A 20,119-nucleotide genomic window follows, 5' to 3' on the forward strand; every position below is an offset into this window, starting at 1 on the left:
ATCACTTTCACTTAGCCAATTGATCTGATAATTTGTTTTATCAGCAACCGGACAGCTGTTGTGGGTATAGTATAAAGATCAGAAAGTCATGGTAGGTCCTGCTGGGCATTCTGATTATGTTATTCCCCCGCTCCCTCCAGTCATTCCTCACTACTTCATCAAACACAACTTCCCTTGTGCTCTGGGTAGTTGGAAGTAACCCCTAGTTGGATGCTTCCTAAATCTGTGTTACAGTAATAGCACATGCAGAGCATTCTCATTCTGCTTCCCATTCTCATTCTCTATGAATGAAACCTGGGAGCGCCTTTCCTCTCCTGACTCAGCTCTCGGGAGTATCCACGGAGGCGCGCGCCTCACCTCTCTACTCCCAGGGGTCTGACGCCTGGGCATGCGCACCAGCTGTGGCCTAATGGAGGCAGCGATGCGGGTTTCACTCCTTCCACTCTCCTCTGATCACCCCGCTTCAATTATCCTTCCCCTTCAGGCTCCCCTTTCGACCATCGCCCCGCACCCAGTCTTCAGGACCGGTCACGCAGGTTCTGACATCTGGGGAATGAACCTGTCGAGTTCATCCCCTCGCCTGTAGCAAGCAGCCCGGGCTCCGCGCCTCCGCCCTTATTCCCTAGCCGCTGCCAGCTCTTAGGAGTGAAAACCACTACAAATGGCTTGAATGAAACGTGGGTTTTGTGAGTGGTAAACCACCAGGGGATCCGGTCTTCCCACAATGCAGAATCTCTCTGGGAGGAGGAGGGGTAAGGGAGGAGGCAAGGGGCAGAGCGTTCGTCTCGCCGGCTCGCGCAGTGGCTGGAGCGGCGGGAAGAGGCTGGGCCACCTCCCCCTTCCCGGCCACGCACCGCCTTGCCCGCGGCGGTTCCAGGCACCACACTCTCCGCCCGGTCTGCGCCCGCTGTGGCAGTGACAAGCTTCTGCGGCCGACGGTACTGTCCACCCACCAGCAGCGGTCTCTTCTCCCCCAGCTCCCACGATTTCTGTCTCTGCAGGGGCTCGCCGCCCAGCAGCCGGCGCCGCCCCCTCGTCAACTTTGAGCCGGAGGAGAAGCAACTTTGACAGTGGCCTCAGGTTTCCAGTCCGGCTTCTTCCTGGCATCATTAGCCTCGAAAGTCGCTGGGGTTAGGTGGGGCAAGAGTTTCCCGGCGCATCAGCCTTGAGTCTACAACCTGTTTCCAGCGAGCGGGAAGCAGGATTGTGACTGTCAGTCATCAGGGGGAGGGGGACTTGTTTTTCTTTCCCTTTAGAGACCTCCGCTTGCAACTGGATAAAGCAGTAGCGAAAGGATGTAAATAGGCAGTGCAACTGTTACCAAGAAGGCAACCACCACCCAAAGGCAGGGAGGAGCACAGGGCTTCGTCCGGGCTTCGCCCAGTCGCAACATTAATCAACAATCAGGTGTTGTTGCAACTTTTCAAGGTCAGCCACCGGAGCAGCTGTTCCCTTTCGGAACCTTGGGGGTACACAGAGCTTGGATTGGTTTTGGCTGAAATGCACAGGACACCAAACGAGGAAGGATTGTAGGGGGGAACCCCAAGACCCATCCCCCACTCTCCCGGTAATCTCCGGTTCCCCGCTGCCCAGGCGGGGGTGAGTATGTGACATGTGTCCAACTCTCCGCAGCAAGTTAGGCAGCAGGTGTTGGTCCTAAGCAAGAGCGGCGGCTGCCAGGTGCGCCCTAGCCAAGCCATGCGGGCCCGGGGCGCGCCACTCGGTCGCACGTCGCGGCTGCTGCTTCTGCTACTGCTCAAGGTTTCTTCTTTCTCTTCTGCACTCGCGTTTGTCCCCGCGCCCAGGAAGGAAACTTGTCTGGGGGAGAGCTGCTCACCTATATCGATCCAGCGCCGCAGCAGGGATGTTTGGGGACCAGGAATTTTTGTAAGAGACGTTCTGCGAGCCCGTGCGCCCAGGGAGGAACCGGAGAAAGGGGAGCGCGATGCGCCCTCCTGGGACCTACGGGCTGCCCGGGGCAGTGACCCAGGTGCAGCCAGAGGGGCGGAGACGTCGGCGGTCGGGCCCTCGGGACCTCCACTTGGCTCCTGGAGGTGGAAAGGTACCCGCGGTCAGGAACCCTCTGGAAATTTGGGGAGAGGGGACCCAACGGCCCTCCAACTCCTTCTTCAGACCTCAGAGGAGGACGAGAAAAGTCCCAGAAGCTCAGGTATTTCCCGGCGCAGCCAGGAGCAGAGCGTGAAAACAGAACCCGGAGCCAGCGATCTTTTTTATTGGCCAAGAAGAGCAGGAAAACCACTGGGTACCCACCACAAGCCCTCATCCAAAACAATCAATGGACCGGTGGGGCACGAAGGGAGGACAATTGCACCCCCCGGCAGGGCGCTACCCCACAATGGGTCCTCTGGTGAGGGAGTTCATGATCGCTGGGGTCCCCGTCGGGGGAACAGCACCAACCGGCGGGTGAGATTGAAGAACCCCTTCTATCCGCTGACCCAGGAGTCATATGGAGCCTATGCAGTCATGTGTTTATCAGTGGTGATCTTTGGGACCGGCATCATTGGCAACCTGGCGGTGATGTGCATAGTGTGTCACAACTACTACATGCGGAGCATCTCCAACTCCCTCTTGGCCAACCTGGCCTTCTGGGACTTTCTCATCATCTTCTTCTGCCTTCCACTTGTCATTTTCCACGAGCTGACCAAGAAGTGGCTGTTGGAAGACTTCTCCTGCAAGATTGTGCCCTATATCGAGGTAATGCCATCTAGGGGTTTTCAAGCTACTGGCTTTATCCATTTCCGGGAGTATAGCATCAAAGAACTCCTGCTGGACTCACCTATCTGGCTGAACCTCTTCGCTTTTTCTTTGAGTCCCTCCATCTGTCTTTTCAATCATTTACGCACGTATGCGTACGTGTAACAAGAGGCAGCTTTGCTAGATCACCTTCAAATTCAGCTGCTTCTGGGCTGTGGAAACAAAATGATGGTCTCAAAATGCATAGAATTGTTTGGATTATAAATCTCTCTCTTTAAATATGGTACTATGTATATTTCTGATTTGGCATCCATCAGAGATTGTAGAGTTAAAACAATGTCCAGTCCATGGTTTTCCTTATCAAAGCCTAGCAAGAAAGAAGCAGGAAGAGGGAGAGAGGGAGAGAAAGTGGGGGCGGGGTGGGGGGTGGAGAGAGGCCATTAGCATTTATTTACTAGATTTCTAGTGCTTCCATGTGATTTGCTCCTCTAGGAAAATTATTACAGTCTTTCAAAATACAAAAGTGCAATAACATTATATTTGAAAAAAAAAAAGGGAATTTTTCTTTGTTGATTGGCCTCGGGATATATTAATAACCCCTCAAAATAGTTTAAATGTCTGACTGTCTACCAGAGTATTCCATCTAAATATCTCTCTTTTGCCCTTCTGGATTTCATAATTTTATTATTTTTATATGAATGAATTAAGTAAAAATAAGACTGGTTAAAATGGGACACAATCTTTTTAATATTCTCCAAGTATATATTTGCTATTTGTTATGAGTATAACGAATTTACTATCTCAAGGCATTTACTCTTAGGCTAGAAAATTTTAGGAAGACAGAGGCATGTATAGTTCCCAAACTTTGAAAATGATTATTTTGAATAAGATTTTACTGCTTCAGCCTACACCAAACGTCCCAAACCAGAATTGTGGTAGTTGGAATTTGCTCTTTAAATGGCCTCTCTTTAAACACCAGCTCTTGGAAGGGACCCAAGGGTTTTGATGCCAGTTGTGTTTTTAGCCAGCTGGCCCTTGATTTTCTCCATTCAGACTGTCCATTTCACTTATGGAAGCAGAAGAAGAGAAACTGTAAATATTCCAGAGCCCCTGATCCTGTCTGGCACCAGGGCCAGTGACACTATGTTCAACATTGTTCCAGGGCCTAAAGCTAGGGGATAAGTAAACAGAAAACAGTACTTACTTAAAAGGACCAAAGCAAGAGACAGTAAATAAGACCCTCTGTTATCCTGACAGGGATCAGATGCAGAGTCATTTCATGGTTACTAAGTCAGCTGCTGTGACTTTGATAGGTTGCCAAGCTCGAAACATCTACATTTATTTGAAAGGTAATTCATTTTTGAATTGGGTAGGAGGTAGTAGAATTTATGTTTGAGAATATCTGTCTATTTACTAATTGCCTTTTCAAGGTCAATTTCAGTTTAGAATTTCTCTGTTTATTTGAATAGTATAGAGGAAATTAATTTATGCAAGAAGGAGACAAAAAGTAAAATATAAAGGGAACAGGAGAGGCACATTCCCTTCCCTAATAAGAGAGAAGTGCATGAACTAGTCTCACTGGAAATGTTCTGGACACATAGAAACCTTTATACTGGAAAACCCTGTACAGGGCAGAAAGAAGAAACTAGAGAAAGAGTAGAAAATTACCAAGTTCTTGAAAGAAAACTTTAAATAAAAAGAAGGTCGTCAAATCAGGAAAGTAGGTAAAAACTTAGTTTAGCCAGACCAAAAAGTTTTGACCAATGGTATTTATTATGCATGTGTTTTAATTTTCATGCTCCCTAATTCTGTTTTCTAAATGTAGCGATGTCATCTTACATTTTTATTTCACTTTCCAATTTAATTTTTTTCTTAAGAATTTTTTAATCATTTTTCTCACAGGAAAAATGATCTCTCTTTTGTTTAGTTTTCCCTTCTTTATGACCTTCTCTCTAGGCTTTATTCTTCCTAGAGAAGCAAAAGTTCGAAAAAACTTCCCTTATTTTTTCTTGGAAAATTTTATTATACATTTACATTTCACGAATATTTATATCATACATTTAAACATAAATATTTAATATAAACATTCAATGTATATATGTTAAGAGTAGTGAATGGCAATCTTAGTATGTAGTATTTCTATATTCCTACCTCTCCCTTTCTATTTCAGGATTTTGTTATCTTTATGGCTTTGTAATAAATCTTACAATGACCAAGGACAAATAGAATAGCAGGAAAAGGGGGATAGGAGAGAAGAGAATTTGAAATGATTTTGAAATGTTTTATAGAAATAATTATCAGACCATAGTAGTAGCCTCATAATTCTAATTACTGAGAACCAGAAACAGCAGTTGGAATATCAAAATAAATCATTCCTTCCTCCAGGAGGCACTACTATTTTCACAGAAGTAAGAGGTATTTAGTGCCTGTCCTACATTGGGGTCCTAAAGAAATACACCCTGAGATGGAGGTAATTGGGGCATGAAGTTTATTGAGGCATGTTTTAGGTTCAGTACCTATTAGGGGGTGAAGGGAGCAGGGCTGGGCAGAGGGAGAAGTTTCACTATGATACAATTGCCTTAAAGCTCTCAGCCATCTCTAGGAGGACCTCTGGGGCTGAGAGTGGGGGTGGGAATGGGCCATGTAGAGAGAGCCTAAACTGAGGCCAGAGGGCCCAGCCTTTATCTTCCTAAAGGGACTAAGTACTGGATACAAGCTGCTGCCAGAAGTAGGGCATAACCTTGAGTTTGATGGATCTCTTTGGTCAGGGGCAATTCCTGGAGAGAAATGTAACCAAGCACTATCACCCAGCAGCTAAGGGAAGCAATGTTTCATTCCTGAAGGATATTGGGAGGGAGCAGTGGGTGTGGTACGGAACCACAGTGTCCACTACACTGACTTTAGAATTATCATATTAACTTAGAAAGAGCACATTCTCAAGCAACCTTGCATTTTAGTGATGAAACACAGGTGCCCAGAGAAGAAAAACAACCATTCTGAGCAAATAAATAGTGTGTGGCAACAAGACTCAGTCTCCATACTTCTTCATGTTGATGTTTGCTGATTAGACAAACATCTATAAGTCAAAAGACAAATCCAGGGACTGTCGTTGCTTTTTAATTTTTTTAATTGATACTCGTTAGCATCTTTTAAACATTTCTGTATTTACTAGACAGGGGAAACAATAAGCCCAGTTAGCATTATTTGTTATACAATGATATTTTCATAAGTTTCATCTTGTTTCTCATAAACTAGCACTTGGTAACTGATTAAAGTTTTAGAAATTTCAAGACTTAAGACAAGTACTAAGACACTTTTAATGTGCCAAACATTTCAATGATAAGGCTTTATAGGTTATATTTCATGTTCTTAAAAATCACAAAGAAGATTGGTAGGACATTATAAATATCTTACACTTTCACTTTTTCAAACTTCCTCCCAATATTTTTCCTCTGGACCTTGATAATATCTAAAGACTATTTGACATTTGTCCTTTTTCATATTTCTACATTTTGCCTTTTCATCACTTTTTACTTATGTTTACTTTGTTGCCAGTTCCCTCTTTAAAACCATATATACTATTATAGATTTATAATGTAGGGTCTATCATTTTTCCAGTAATGTGGTCAGACTTTCTCAATGATTTTTACCTTTTAAACTTTTCTTAATTTTAAATTTTATCCACAACGGATTATTATTGACTCTTTTGATTGTTCTCTCCCATGTTCTTTTTTGTTTTTCGTTCATTTGATGATTTTTTTGTTTTGTTTTGTCAGCTTGGATGTTAGTGTTATCTGAAGTGAAAGGGAATTTGGGGGAGAACCAGGCTTGGTAGAAAAACAAAAAAACGTTTTTGAGCAGATGCTGCAGAATCTTTGCAATTGGCATTCCACTCCTCTATTTATTTCAGTTTGTTGGCTGAAGGCTTAAGGATAGCATCCACTTTCCAGGGTAAGCTGAAAGAAAGGGGGTTTTATGTTGTGAATATGGCATGTTCACATGGCTATGAGTAGGAATGTTTTGGGAACTGTTGTAACTGATAACTTTTCCCTTTCTATTCCAGGATTATGATATCTTTGTGGCCTCTTGATATATATCATAAAGACCACATACAAATGGAATAGTAGGAAAAGGGAGATAGGAGAGTGGAGAATTCCAATCGATGGGGGCCATCATCATAGATACAGTACTTCAAACTAGTTCATCATATAGTCATCAGTAAAAATCTATTATCAAAGGAATCGTTGTGTGTGTTGGGGGTGATTGGCGATGGAGGCCTGGGTGTGGATTGAAAAGGAGAATAATGGCAGAGGAGTCCCCACCATACCACTTGCTTCAGGATTTAACAAATGTTTAAAGCCAGATCATTAGAATTTGGGCATGGCAACCTGAGCAGCTTTTTGCTCATTACCTGATGGATTGAAGCCAGTCAGGCTAAGTGTCTCATATGCTCCAGATGGATCACCAAATATTTACTTCTGTTTGGATGTTAATTGGTGATTTCGAAATGCTCGAGATTTCTCTTTAAAGAATTCACAACTTCATGGTGGAGCAAAAGTCTTCAAGAAGGTGTAAGATAATCTCAGCTATAACAGTAATTTTATTTTACTAGGATACAAGATTCCTGTGTGGGAGTAAAGAGTAAATAAAGGGAACACATTTCATCAGGCCTCTGGTCCAGGGATAATTTACGACAAATCTAGAATGTTTTCTGAAGAGCCAGCCTCTGCCAGGGCTTTAGAAATACTGGTTTAAACTGAGTGAAACTAATGACTCTTTCTCTGCCTTCAATTGTGGTTAGCACTGACAAGCAGGGAAAGAAGGGAATTGAGGCTAAAGGTGGCATGGCCACACAGGTTTGCAACACTGTACCAATTTCCCTGGAATACCCACATTCAAATGGTAACACATTTAGCATGGCAGATGCTAAATTTACTTGAGTTGCTGATTAGCCATTAGGTATTCTGATGGACTTTTAAGTGGAAACATGCAGTTTTATGAGCAATTTGGAAATTGCTAATAATATTCTCAGGGAAAATGGACTTTGTGTAGGAATGGTGCTTAACAAATATTTTATGATTTCCCATTAATCCCTTTGTAATCATTTTCTACACTTCCACGTAAGTGAAAATATGTAGTTGATGACTCCAGCAAGAAAGAAAACCAGTTTCTGGGAGTGTGGTTTTATTTACAACTTCATTCCTGAATGGCACATGGTGAAATTACCTTATTTGGATCTAACATAAGAAATAAAAGTTCTGATATTTAAATTCAAACTTCAAATAGTTAACCACTGATTATAATGAAAATGTGCCATTTTATAAAGTTTGCCAGTGCAGTGGGAACAGAAGCATGTGTTTTACTTTACTTCCATTCTAGGTATATTATCTGGTATTTAGCTTTTAATGATTTTATATAAGACAACAGCACCCAATAACTGATTAAGGAACAGTTGGAATAATTCACTATTTGCTCTAATCCTTTTCCAAATATGTTATTATGTATTCTTTGAGTCACCATCCATTCATTCATTACTCATTTGTTGGGCTTTTCTTCAATGAGAGGTACTATTTTAGGAGTGGGCAGGAGAAGATTAGAGAAGAAGGGCAAAATTTTCTGAAGGTGAATATCATAAATAAGCTACTGTTATTAAAGCTATAGAAAAGTAGAATAATGTTCTATAGCATGACAATACTGTAGTAGAGGTTTTAATAAAGCATTGTGGAATGGGCCTAGGATGGGTCAACTCACAACTATACCTGATTGTGAACAAAGATGGAGCAATTCCAGTAAAAACTGTTTTCTCTGTAATTCTTTTCAATCATATTCTTATTGCTAATCTTTATAACTGCCTATACATGTGAGATCCACGATGAAAAGTTACAACTATGAAAAATTTTAATCTTGCTTTCTCATTTTCTTAAACTTTCTTAAGATAGGAAGCCCATAGAAACTGACAAGATAATTCAGCAGATAGGACACTCCTAGAATTTTTTTTTTAAACATGGAGTTTGTTTCAGTGTCTAAAACACTACCTCTGCTTTGGAATTATGAGTTCTTATCAGTGATAAGGATATTAAATAAACAAGATTTTAAAATTTTACTTAGTTTATTTATCTATGTGATAATAGCACTTCAGACTGAGTTTTTTTTTTTTTTTTTATTTTAATCTGAAAATCTCAAGTATTTAATTTGCCCTAAGAGAGTCTAGGAAGGCTGACAAGGGAGCTACTTTGGATGATGTTGTAGAATGAAAGAGAGGGAAGCATAACAAATGGACTTTCCCAAGAATTGGTTAATCTCTCAAGGGTACACTCAGTGTGAGGATTTGTCCTGAGATGCTGAGGCTCCCAAGATATATGGTTATGTCAGTAAAGCATCTCTCAACAGAGAATAGGAAGTAAATATGTCTGCAAGAGCTGAACGGGTCTGAACTTATGAGTCTACCTGAGGTAATGAGGGTGAGGGTGAGTGAGGTGAAGGGTCTACCTTGTTACCTGCCAGGCTAATTCTACATGGACCTTGATGGAATTCTTCCACCTTTAATGGCATCCTTATGTGTCACAACTAGATCTAATGGTGTCCCACTGGAAACACATGGACCTGTGTCTGAGATGTAGACTGTCGGAGAAGAAGGATGAATAGGCTGCTGGGTATGGAGGTTTGTCTCTTGCACTGCACTCCACTCCCATTCTGCAGGGTTTTCCTGAAGTTTCATCTCCTCAAAATTTGACCTGCCCAGGTCCCATTGTTGGTCAACCTTGTTGCTAAGACTAATTCTTAAATCTCCTAATGAGAATGGTATTTTTTGTGCTAGAAGAAATGATCCCATCTAAAATTTCATGGTGGAGTTCACAGTGAGATTACTGTAACTCTTAATATGAAGTCTCTGTATTTGCAAAGTAGGTATAGGTAGTTTCTAAAAAACTTCCATAAAACATAGGATATAATCTCAGTGCTGGAATTGCTCTAGATACAGAATACTTTAAGCTTATGAATTTATGATAGTTTTCAATATTATCTGTCTGCACACTTGGATGGTTCACAGTCTTGATGAGGTCGGGTCATTGATTTGATTCCTGAGTAAGCTAAGTCATTCTCATTACACATGTGACTCAATTCAAAGTTGCCATTTTCCCCCCAATAGTCTTTTTTCCATACTCCTCACCTTCAGTGTTTTTCCTCCCACCTTTACTGTCTGCTTGGTTCAAATCCCTCATATAGGAAAAGTAACAGATAAACTAATTCACATTAAGATGTGAGATTTAGAAAATATTGACTTTTTATAGAGGATTGAATGAAAGAAGAATACTCACTTAACAGACTATCAATGGCAGAATTCGGGTGAAAAGCTGGGAAATTTTGTCTTAAAATGTGTTTTTTCAGTATTCCTCAAATCCTAATGACACAGCTACAACTAATTTTATTTTTAATTTGGGAGCACCCTCATGCAAATGATGCTCATTAGTTACAAAGGGAAAAAAGTAAAATTAGTTCTGTTCTTTGGATACTCATCAGGACCCATAGGAGAACAAACCAAAATTCTTAGTCAACTGAGTTTTTATGATGAAACTTATAATAATACCAAGGATTGAAAACCGGACTGTGATCTTGGGGGAAATATTACATTTTGAAATGAATTTCTGACTACTGAGGATAAACATGGAATATAAAAATGTTTATGTTGATTCCAATATTTAGCTTATATCTTAGGACAAATGATGCTAATCTTGCTTCATTTGCATTTTTTATTAATGAACACAAAAATTTATAGTTAAATTATAACATTGGACAAGTCGTTATTAAATGAATTTCAAAAACTGCACAAGGAATGTATGTGCTACCAAAGTAATGTTTGAAAGAAAACCTTAATTTAAGCCAGGCATAGAAAGGGAAAGAAAAGATGTAGGAACTCAAGAGAAGTTTTAAACGGATCTATCGGTTTTAAGTAAACTTAATAGCTTTTTAAATAAGTGTGAGCATGTTATTAAACTTAAGCAACAGAAAAGAAAGTGTAAATGAGGCCATAATGAAAGTTGATAGTTGATACCTTCAAAATATTTTCTAATCAATGACTGTAGGAATCACATACATGAACAGTCAAGAGGAATATTTATTGTATGTGAGTCTATTGGATCAAATATCAGTGATGTAGACAAGGGTAAGATGCCTTCTCTTTGTGAAAGCTTGGCAGTGAAGAGCTCTATTTCATTCCAGAGATGTGTGTGCACTTGCAAAGGGTGAGTCAAATCTCCTCTACTCGCTGTTTTTGGTTTGAAAACTCTAATTGACATGTGTTACTGCTATAGTATGATGATCTATGTGTGCACTGTAATGAATACCTTTTGAAAAAGGTCATCAATAAACATGCTGTCCCCATTGGTGCTCAAAGCGGTACTTTTTTCATGGGGAAGTTGCCCTAAAGTACTGCAAGGAGGATGATTATGGAAAATGCTGGAAGCCACAGGCACAAGCCCAAGCCATTTAGAGTTTGGGAGGAAACTCTATCCTGTGCTCATCCTGCTTTTCTCCTGACTGTTGTTAGTCCCACAACCACTGACTTGTAATAGATTTTCGTTCATGGCTCAAATGAATGGGTTTCCTTAACAATAAAGTCTTTGTTCCTGAGGGTTACTTGTAAACAAAGGACAACTCATAAATAGATGTATTAAACATTTTTTATATGAAATAGAAGTTAGGTTAGAATGCCTGTTATTATGACCTTGGTTAGAAATTACCCTATTTTATAAAAACTAGTGTATTCCAGTCATTTCACTGTACTTAAGTACGTAGAGTTAATTTCACATGAAGGGCATTTTTCTTAGAAGGTCATTGATCATTTTCCCCCATCAGTGGTAATACTGATGTGTTGTACCTAAAGTTGAACAAAAGGTAGTATTTATTTAATAAGAGTTGTGCTGAAAAAGAGTAGTGATCTCTGATGTCTGTTTCACAGCTTACTCTCATTCTTCATAGTTTCTTCAATCTGTGTTTGTCTGCAGTAAGTTTCTGAGAAATGGAGCAATAGATAAGACAGCTCTCCAAGGATTACTGTTTTCACAGAGCATCTGTGTACTCCTTTTTCATATTGTTTTGAATGGATATGGACTTAATTTAGTACAAAGTGGATATGTTAATCCAGGTTTGCTCAAGGCCTGATATTTACATTGAATTAGAAAATTGAGCAATAGAGACAATGAAATCCAATAATGTCTTGATCTGTAAGTTATGCTCTCTACCTCAATTACTATCTGTTGTGCCTTAGAGGTTTCTTTTTGTTTGTTTTATTTTTAACAGAAACCCAGGAAACCATTGACCTTCAAATTAACTTGTGGTGGACAGAACAGTGCATTTTTTCCTTACAATGGAAGAAGACAGTTTCACTTTAAATCTTTCCCTAAAGTCACTGTTGCCATATACCTTGGCAAATGGATTAATTTCTCATCATTAATTTCTCACTGACACAAAAAAGCTGTCTTAAATTGGTCAACATAATAGCTAAACAGAAATTTGGAATTCAGGCTATCAAAACCACAAGTGTAACAGAGGGAGGAAACATTTGAAGACTCAGCGTATCTATGGTTCACATATCAGTATTGGGTGGAGTCTTATCAGTGGTCATAAGGGAATAGCTGAAGAGTTATGCCATTTCCATGCGGTGACCACATTCATGCTGCTTTGTTATCCTGATTGGACCACATACTTTTTGTTAGTTTGTTTCTATAACAAAACTTAGAAGTAACTCTAGAAGCCATTCTTAAAATTTTCCTTTGTATTTTTAAAATCGTCTATATTATATAGATTGTTTTTTCCCTTTCCAGTGGTTTATTTTCTTTTCAGTATCAATAATAACAGGAAGAACATCTATTTCCCTTTCCCTTTCTTAAGGAAATGGAGGCAAGGGAAAGATGAGAATTCATCTGTCATGGTCCTCAATCTCCTTTGAAATGTCTAGGCCATTAGCTCGAATCAATTGCACATTGACTGTAATAAGGAATAACCTTTACAAAAGATTTCAAACTGGATTCCAGTTCAGTTGTGTAAAACACTTAAGTTTAGAATACAACGAAGCTCTTGTATAATGTGAGTGATTTAAGCCCATAGTATTCATTCCCAAGTACTTTATAAATCACCAAATTAGCAAATATTTTAAAAGCATTACTTTGATTCCTAAAATGTGTTGGTATATAAGAGAAAATTTAAGTAACACATTTAAACTTCAAATGATCCTGAAAATAATATATAAAGCCAATGGCATTCTTTCCTGTTCTTTTTTTTTCCTACCCAGAAACAAACCTTTAACAACTTTATGAGGGTTACTGTCAATGCCAAAAATGACAAAGAAGGTATTGAAATCTAAATTCTGTGTGGTCTTCAAGTTCTCTTGCCACTGTGCACCATCCGTGCATTTCACAGATTTATTTATTTATTTATTTATTTATTTATCTATTTTCGAGGTATTAGGCCCACAGATTTAAATGCATGCTAAAAATCCGTAAGCCAAATCAACAAATCCCAAGGTTATCTTTATCTAATAGACTAACTAGGACATTGATGATATTTACAAGGAATTAGAACATATCCCTTGAAATGCAAATGTTCATATGGGAGATTTTATTATTTGGTCAGCTTGGGAAACTAGTTAAGCATCTCTAGCACTTTCTAAATATATTGGCATCATATCTGTCTAACATTTTTTTAAGCCAGTGATTCTCAACTACAGTTTCCAAGCATACATGGGTATGTCCTGAGCAAGGAGGGACAGCAAGCACGTCAGGAATTGTGCATAGTCAAGTCTATCCCCTCTAGTAGGCTGTACTGAGTCATCCTATGAAAAAAACTAATTTGTTGGGTGTGTAGCAGCAGGTGTGGGAAAGTCACACATGTGGATTCCACATCTCTTGAGGACAAAATCCATGCCTTATCCATCATTGTTCCTAGAAGCAAGCACAGTATAACATATCTAGTATGTTCTCTGTTCCAAAAATATGAATATGCATTTACACACATGCACACACACATGGCATCAATGCAGTGGCTCTCTTTGCCCTAAAAACAGAGTTCAATAAAGCCATAATAAAAATGGGAACGGTATATCATAGAGGTGACCAAGACGAGTGACCCTTAACCCCTGACTTTAGCACTGGGGCTGACACTTCCATGTGTAAATTCTCAGGCTTCAACTTCTTCTGAGTCTCTCCTGTGTCTTGTCGCAATGCCGTAGGTGGCCACCACTGCCCAAAGCCCTACCACTCTGGATGTTGACAGGGCTGCAGCTGAAGGAGCTCTATTGTTATCCCTCTGGGATACAAAGAACAGCAGAACATTGTTGTTTGAAAAAAAAAAAAAAAAAAAAAAAAAGATCTCAGAGTTGTTTATTTTGATTCCCTTGCCATTTCTGAATTTTGAAGCCAATTTCCACACAAAACTCAATATCTTATTTTGCCAAATAGTGAAAATTTTCTGCTTCCAGCTTTCCTCTGATCTTGAAATTCTCAAAATTAATAGTGTTTTCTATTAAAAGTATTTACAGTTCTGCTTTTGTGCTGTTAATTATCCCTCCTATTGCAGTTTAATTCATAAGAGATTGCATCTCATTCCATCTCAGAATGTTGCTTCAAAGTACTACCCTTTGAAGCCAACGCTTAACAGCTTTCCTCCCAGGAGCATATTTCATAGTGATATTGAATTTTAGCAATCAGATATGGTCATTAAATGTAGAAGATCCAGCATTCATGATACTATTTTATAATTGCATATAATTGCACTATTCATCTTGGTAGAATCTTTAATAAGCTGTACGTAAACAAGTACATTTAAAAAGTGTGATGGAAATCTTTTCATGTTATCACAACATTTAGGAATTTTAATTACATGGGTAAATTTCATATATGGGTAAGTGGAAACTAGGCCAACACCACTTATTCAGATGATTTTTATCAGTTCATTTTAGAGGTGTGCTATTAATTCTGTACATATGTTACAGTCTTCTAAAATGAGTTGGGGAAGTACTGTGCAGGGCCTTCCCCCATTTCTTGGTTTTTCACTTCATAACATTTGGTGCATAAATGAATTTACCGAAAATATCTGAAGTCACACTGCAGGCAGTGCAGCAGGAGAGCAAGGATGTCTAGGAGTGGCATTTGGGCTGCTGTTGCTGTTGGCAACTATGCTGCAAGTACTGTCTGCACCTGGGGCAACTCTGCTTTCCTTACCGGCTTCTTCTGCAACTCGCTCTGTTGCTCCTGTGACCTTTCTGGATTGCTCACCCTGTTTCAGCTGGATCCTAACCACAGAGGATGTTATCAGTGAGAAGTACAATTGGAAAATGAGAAGCTGGATACAGGGGCTTCTGGAGTATTGGGTATGAAAATTGGAAAGCATTCCTCCATCCATGATTTGTTAAGAAAACTACAGATCAAATATGTTTGAGATTGTACTTGGTACTAAAGCATTGGGGAATCATGTCTGAAGAACTGAGCATCTTTAAATAAAATGCACTGCAAAAGAATTCTTGAGCAAAACGTTGGAGCACATATAAGTGATCTACCTTGGCTTTTGCTGTCTTGTGAGATGGAATGTATGGAATTTGGAAAATGTTCTCTTGCTTTTTGGAAAAGTTCTTCTAATTAAGAGTGAATGTGCAGCACAGCTTCTGATAACTAGCGCTGGCAATCTAACACACCCATCCTAATCCACATCCACCCACATGCATTTGCTGTTACCTCTCATGAACTCCTCTAACCAACTTGGAGGTAGAGATGCAAATGCTAGCACTTCTGATAATTGGTCCAGATTTTTGAAAATCTCTAAACTTATAATTAGGGAGATTAATAGAGGAGAGGATGCTATCCTTTGTGTGCTGTTTGCTTTTTGTAAGTAATGATGTGCTGAGCCTCTAACAGACTGCCTCTTCTCAGAGTCTCCAGTATTTTTATATTACGGAGCTTTCCTTTTATTAGAAATGTTATTCATAATTTAAAAAGAATGCAAAGCATACAGCCTTAGCTTCAGATTTGTGAACTGACTCTGGGTACATAGCGACAGAGAACCGTGCACAAAGATTTGCCTTGATGAAAACTACATAGAGAGATTTGCTGAGGATTTGCATATATCTGATACCTTGAAAACTTTTTTGTTTTATATTCTTAAGAGAAATGAATCAAAGCATTTGAAAACCTTAAATCCAAGGTATGAAAAATCTATAAAGTAAAGTGGAGCAATTTCCACGTGATACTGTTTGATGTAGACATTCAGATAATGGCAGGCTCTTCTCAGATTTCCTCAAGTGTGCCAATTACTGACATTAAAAAATTAATGCATAATCAGAAGATAATCACACAATGTTGAACTCAGTTTTGGAATTATTTTTGGTCTCCAGTACAGATGAAAAACAAATTTCCATCAGGGTTAACAACTCATTAGTTTCAAAGTTAATTTTTATAAGGTAAATATAGAATGGCTTTTGTTTTTCTCCCAGTCATATGTTTTCCCAGTCATGATGTTTCTTGATGTTTCATGTTTCATGATGTTTAGGGGGGATTTCCTGAAGAATCGATTTTTGGAGAATTAGGATTTTTATAAATGAGCTCTTTATATGTACTGATTTAGAGCTTTGTTAATCATATTTTTCTTTATTTTTGATTTTTCATATAATTAAAACCCTATTGTAACTCATTTTTGGCCTGTTTCCATGTCATGAGACTAGTCATGGCATGGAGTAATGTTCATATTTTCTGTATTTTAACTAGTAGACACTGTGAAGTGCAGTGTGAGAAGAGGAGAGATTATTTGACATTGAACTCTCAGAATTCACAAGGCAAGTTGCCATAGCTCTGGGGACGATGACAGCTTGAATGCAGTAGATAAACAACAAATGTTTCGAGTACTAAAATTGTATGGCAAATGGTTTTTCTTTTGTCAACATGATCCCACTGACTTTAAAAAATCAGATATTAACATTTGACCAAGTCTTGACCTGTAACTATGCTTAAATATTCTCACATCCCGCAGGGGAGATTGAATGCATATACTCAGGTTATGGGGCATAGTTTGAAGTATTCCATCCACTTAGGAGTTTTCTTTTAGTATCCTGTTTTATTTGAAAACTCACTAGCATTTTACCTTTTTTTCATATCAATAATGGCTACATTTATTAAGCCACTAAACTACTGAAATTTCTCCAAAAATATTTGAGTAAATTTAATGCTCCCAAGCAACTGCTATGTTTATGACTTTGAGAATCATCCTCTCCCTCTTGGTTCACTATAATCTGGAGAAAAGGACTCCTGCGTACCTGTCTTTTATCCTTAATATTAAGCATAGTGCTTAGCATAAAGCTGGTATCAATAAATGTGTGCTTGTGTTGAGTATATATCTGTGTGCCCATTAGAGTATATACAATAATAAATATATTTTAGGTAAATGAATTATGTTTACATTAGGAATATCTTTTTATATTCCTGAAAAAAATCTTTGTGTGGAAAAAAAAAAACAAAAACAAAAAAACAGGAGCAGATTTTCGTGCTAGTTTGTATGTGTGTGTGGTGCTGGGGATTGAACCCAGGGCCTTGTACATGCGAGGCAGGCACCCTACCAACTGCACCGTATCCCCAGCCCAGGAGCAGATTTTTGGTTTTTAACTTTTGTTCTTTGTTTAGATTCTGATTTTTGATTTTGCGAATTCATGTTCCCTTGAATTTTGTCTATGAGATTTGTCTGAGGCCTGGTTATAAGGTGCATTCTTCCAGAGAGGATTTATGTTTGCCTATGCCAAGCACCTGGGATGATTTTAAATACATTTTTGGGTTCTTTTGACAACCAAAAGTAGATACTATGAATTCTGGCCTTAATGCCATGTAAGTGCAGGTTCTTGGTTAGAATGTATCAAGGATTTTTTCCTTACCAGCCCCTGCTCCCAAATTCACTCCAGCTCCTATTATGCAGGCAAGTGTCTCCATGTCTCTTTTTCTCTCTTTACACTCCTAAAGATGTCAGTATTTAGGAAATTTCAAATTAAAAACCCCATAATCTTTACTCACATCAACCCTGGTTTTGCCTCCCATCTTTGCGTACCTAGGCACCGGGCCTCATCCTTCTAGCTAAAAACCACCCTGAAACCCTCATCAGGACTGACAGATGCCCCTGTGGAAAACGCACCCTGGCAATGGGGCGGGGGTCATCTCTGACCTGCTTAGAATTTCTTTTCTCATTATCTTGGCCTCTGGAGAATTCCCCTTTCCTCTTTTCCATAAATGTATGCCTTTGAAAATATTGCTAAAATATTTTATTTAGAAATCGGAGGTTTTTTTTTTATCTAGCTTGTTGGAAACAGTAGGTTCTTGAGTACTCGCTGTGTGCAAGACACGACTGCTGGAAAACATGACCATTCTTTTCAGTAATGAAAACGGGGCATATCCCTTATCTGGATCTCTGGGTGGCAGGCATTTTCATGGTGACTGAAATTCTTAGGGTCTCTCTGAGTTCTTATCTGTAATAAAATGGGATCGGAATAGCTGACCTTTACAGATGCTTCCAGCTCGAAAATTGTTTTTCACTACATCACTCTTTAGCCATTAAAATATTTTTCTATTTTGATTCTTACAGTAATTCAGCTGCAGTCACCACTCTACTTACCCATATCTCCTTCCTGGAAACTGTTCTCTCTCTCACTAGTCTGTATTTATTTCTTAGCGCATTGGTCTTTTCAGAGAGCACCCAGAATAAACGTGTGTTTTTCTTTTTTCTTTTTTCTTTTGTCCTCTCCATCCCGCAGGTCGCTTCTCTAGGAGTCACTACATTCACCTTATGTGCGCTGTGTATAGACCGCTTCCGCGCCGCCACCAATGTACAAATGTACTACGAGATGATCGAAAACTGTTCTTCGACGACTGCCAAACTTGCTGTGATATGGGTTGGCGCTCTGCTGCTGGCACTTCCGGAGGTCGTTCTCCGCCAGCTGAGCAAGGAGGATCTGGGGTTCGGTGGCTGGGCTCCTGCAGAACGATGTGTCATAAAGATCTCTCCCGACTTACCGGACACCATCTATGTTTTGGCCCTCACCTATGACAGCGCGAGACTCTGGTGGTACTTTGGCTGTTACTTTTGTTTACCCACACTTTTCACGATCACCTGCTCTTTAGTGACTGCAAGGAAAATCCGCAAAGCAGAGAAAGCCTCTACCCGAGGGAATAAGCGGCAGATCCAGCTAGAAAGCCAGATGAACTGTACGGTGGTGGCGCTGACCATTCTGTATGGGTTTTGCATTATTCCGGAAAATATCTGCAACATTGTCACTGCCTACATGGCCACAGGAGTTTCACAGCAGACCATGGACCTACTTAATATCATCAGCCAGTTTCTTTTATTCTTTAAGTCCTGCGTTACCCCTGTTCTCCTCTTCTGTCTCTGCAAACCCTTCAGTCGGGCGTTCATGGAGTGCTGCTGCTGTTGCTGCGAAGAATGCATTCAGAAGTCTTCAACAGTGACCAGTGATGACAATGACAACGAGTACACCACAGAGCTGGAACTGTCACCTTTCAGTACCATACGCCGGGAAATGTCCACTTTTGCTTCTGTTGGAACTCATTGCTAAAGGACAGTACTCGGTTTGGTTGGATATGCTTATTTGTTTAGTTTTCATATCCTGTGAACGTTTTTACTCCATATTTTTCCTTCGGGGAAAATGTGCAAAAAAATTTTAAAAAAATTAAAAAGAAAAAGAAAAAAAGAAAAAAAAAAGCAAATAAAGAAATACATATTAACTACCATAGATCTGATTTTGCAAAATAATATTTGTGCTCTGAAAAAAATGTTTATATTTGGTTATTTAAAAAAGAATGAGAAGGCCAATAGTTTAGGTTATTTTATCTGGTATGGTGCTAATATTTTATTTGAAAAAGTTACTGCATCTTAATTTAATTAATTGCTAGATTTCTTCCTTTCTTTTAAAAATGCAATTGTATATTGAGTACAGCCATGTGGTTTTGCAAGTTACTTTATGTTTGAGTTGTAATTGAAAGTATATTGTATATGGTATTGTGAGATGATTTGTATTTAGAGGCATTCATTTACCAAGTAGCACCAAATAAATTACACTTTATTCTTTAATGTCATTGTCAATCTACTTTTAACCAACATTTAATAAATCTTTTAATTGCCTTAATGACACAGTTACTGGTTCTATGCACAACTTAGAATTGGCCTTACCGCTTTATAATTATATGCTCCGTTGAGGCAGGTAATCACTATGTTATAAAGAAGCATTCCTAATAGTACTATTTTATGTGCATGACTTATAAAACTATATTGTATATTAAAACAAAACTGTATTTTTAATATTCAGATATAGATGTAGAATTACTTCCTAATATTTATAAAATGAATAAATAGAGTAGGAAGAAAC

At 39.1% G+C, this 20,119-nt stretch overlaps 1 protein-coding gene across 1 annotated transcript; it reads left to right on the forward strand.

Annotated features, from left to right (window-relative positions):
• Nucleotides 1-779: 779 nt before the first annotated feature.
• GPR37 (G protein-coupled receptor 37) lies at nt 780-19,879 on the forward strand. Its single transcript, XM_079150859.1, has 2 exons — nt 780-2,715; nt 18,491-19,879. Exons 1-2 carry the CDS (start codon nt 1,699-1,701, stop codon nt 19,307-19,309), a joined length of 1,836 nt encoding a protein of 611 aa, XP_079006985.1. The 5' UTR covers nt 780-1,698; the 3' UTR covers nt 19,310-19,879.
• Nucleotides 19,880-20,119: the final 240 nt, after the last annotated feature.

This window comes from Sciurus vulgaris (assembly GCF_902686455.1).
Source record: "Sciurus vulgaris genome assembly, chromosome: 8".
In the NCBI taxonomy this organism is placed as follows: domain Eukaryota; kingdom Metazoa; phylum Chordata; class Mammalia; order Rodentia; family Sciuridae; genus Sciurus; species Sciurus vulgaris.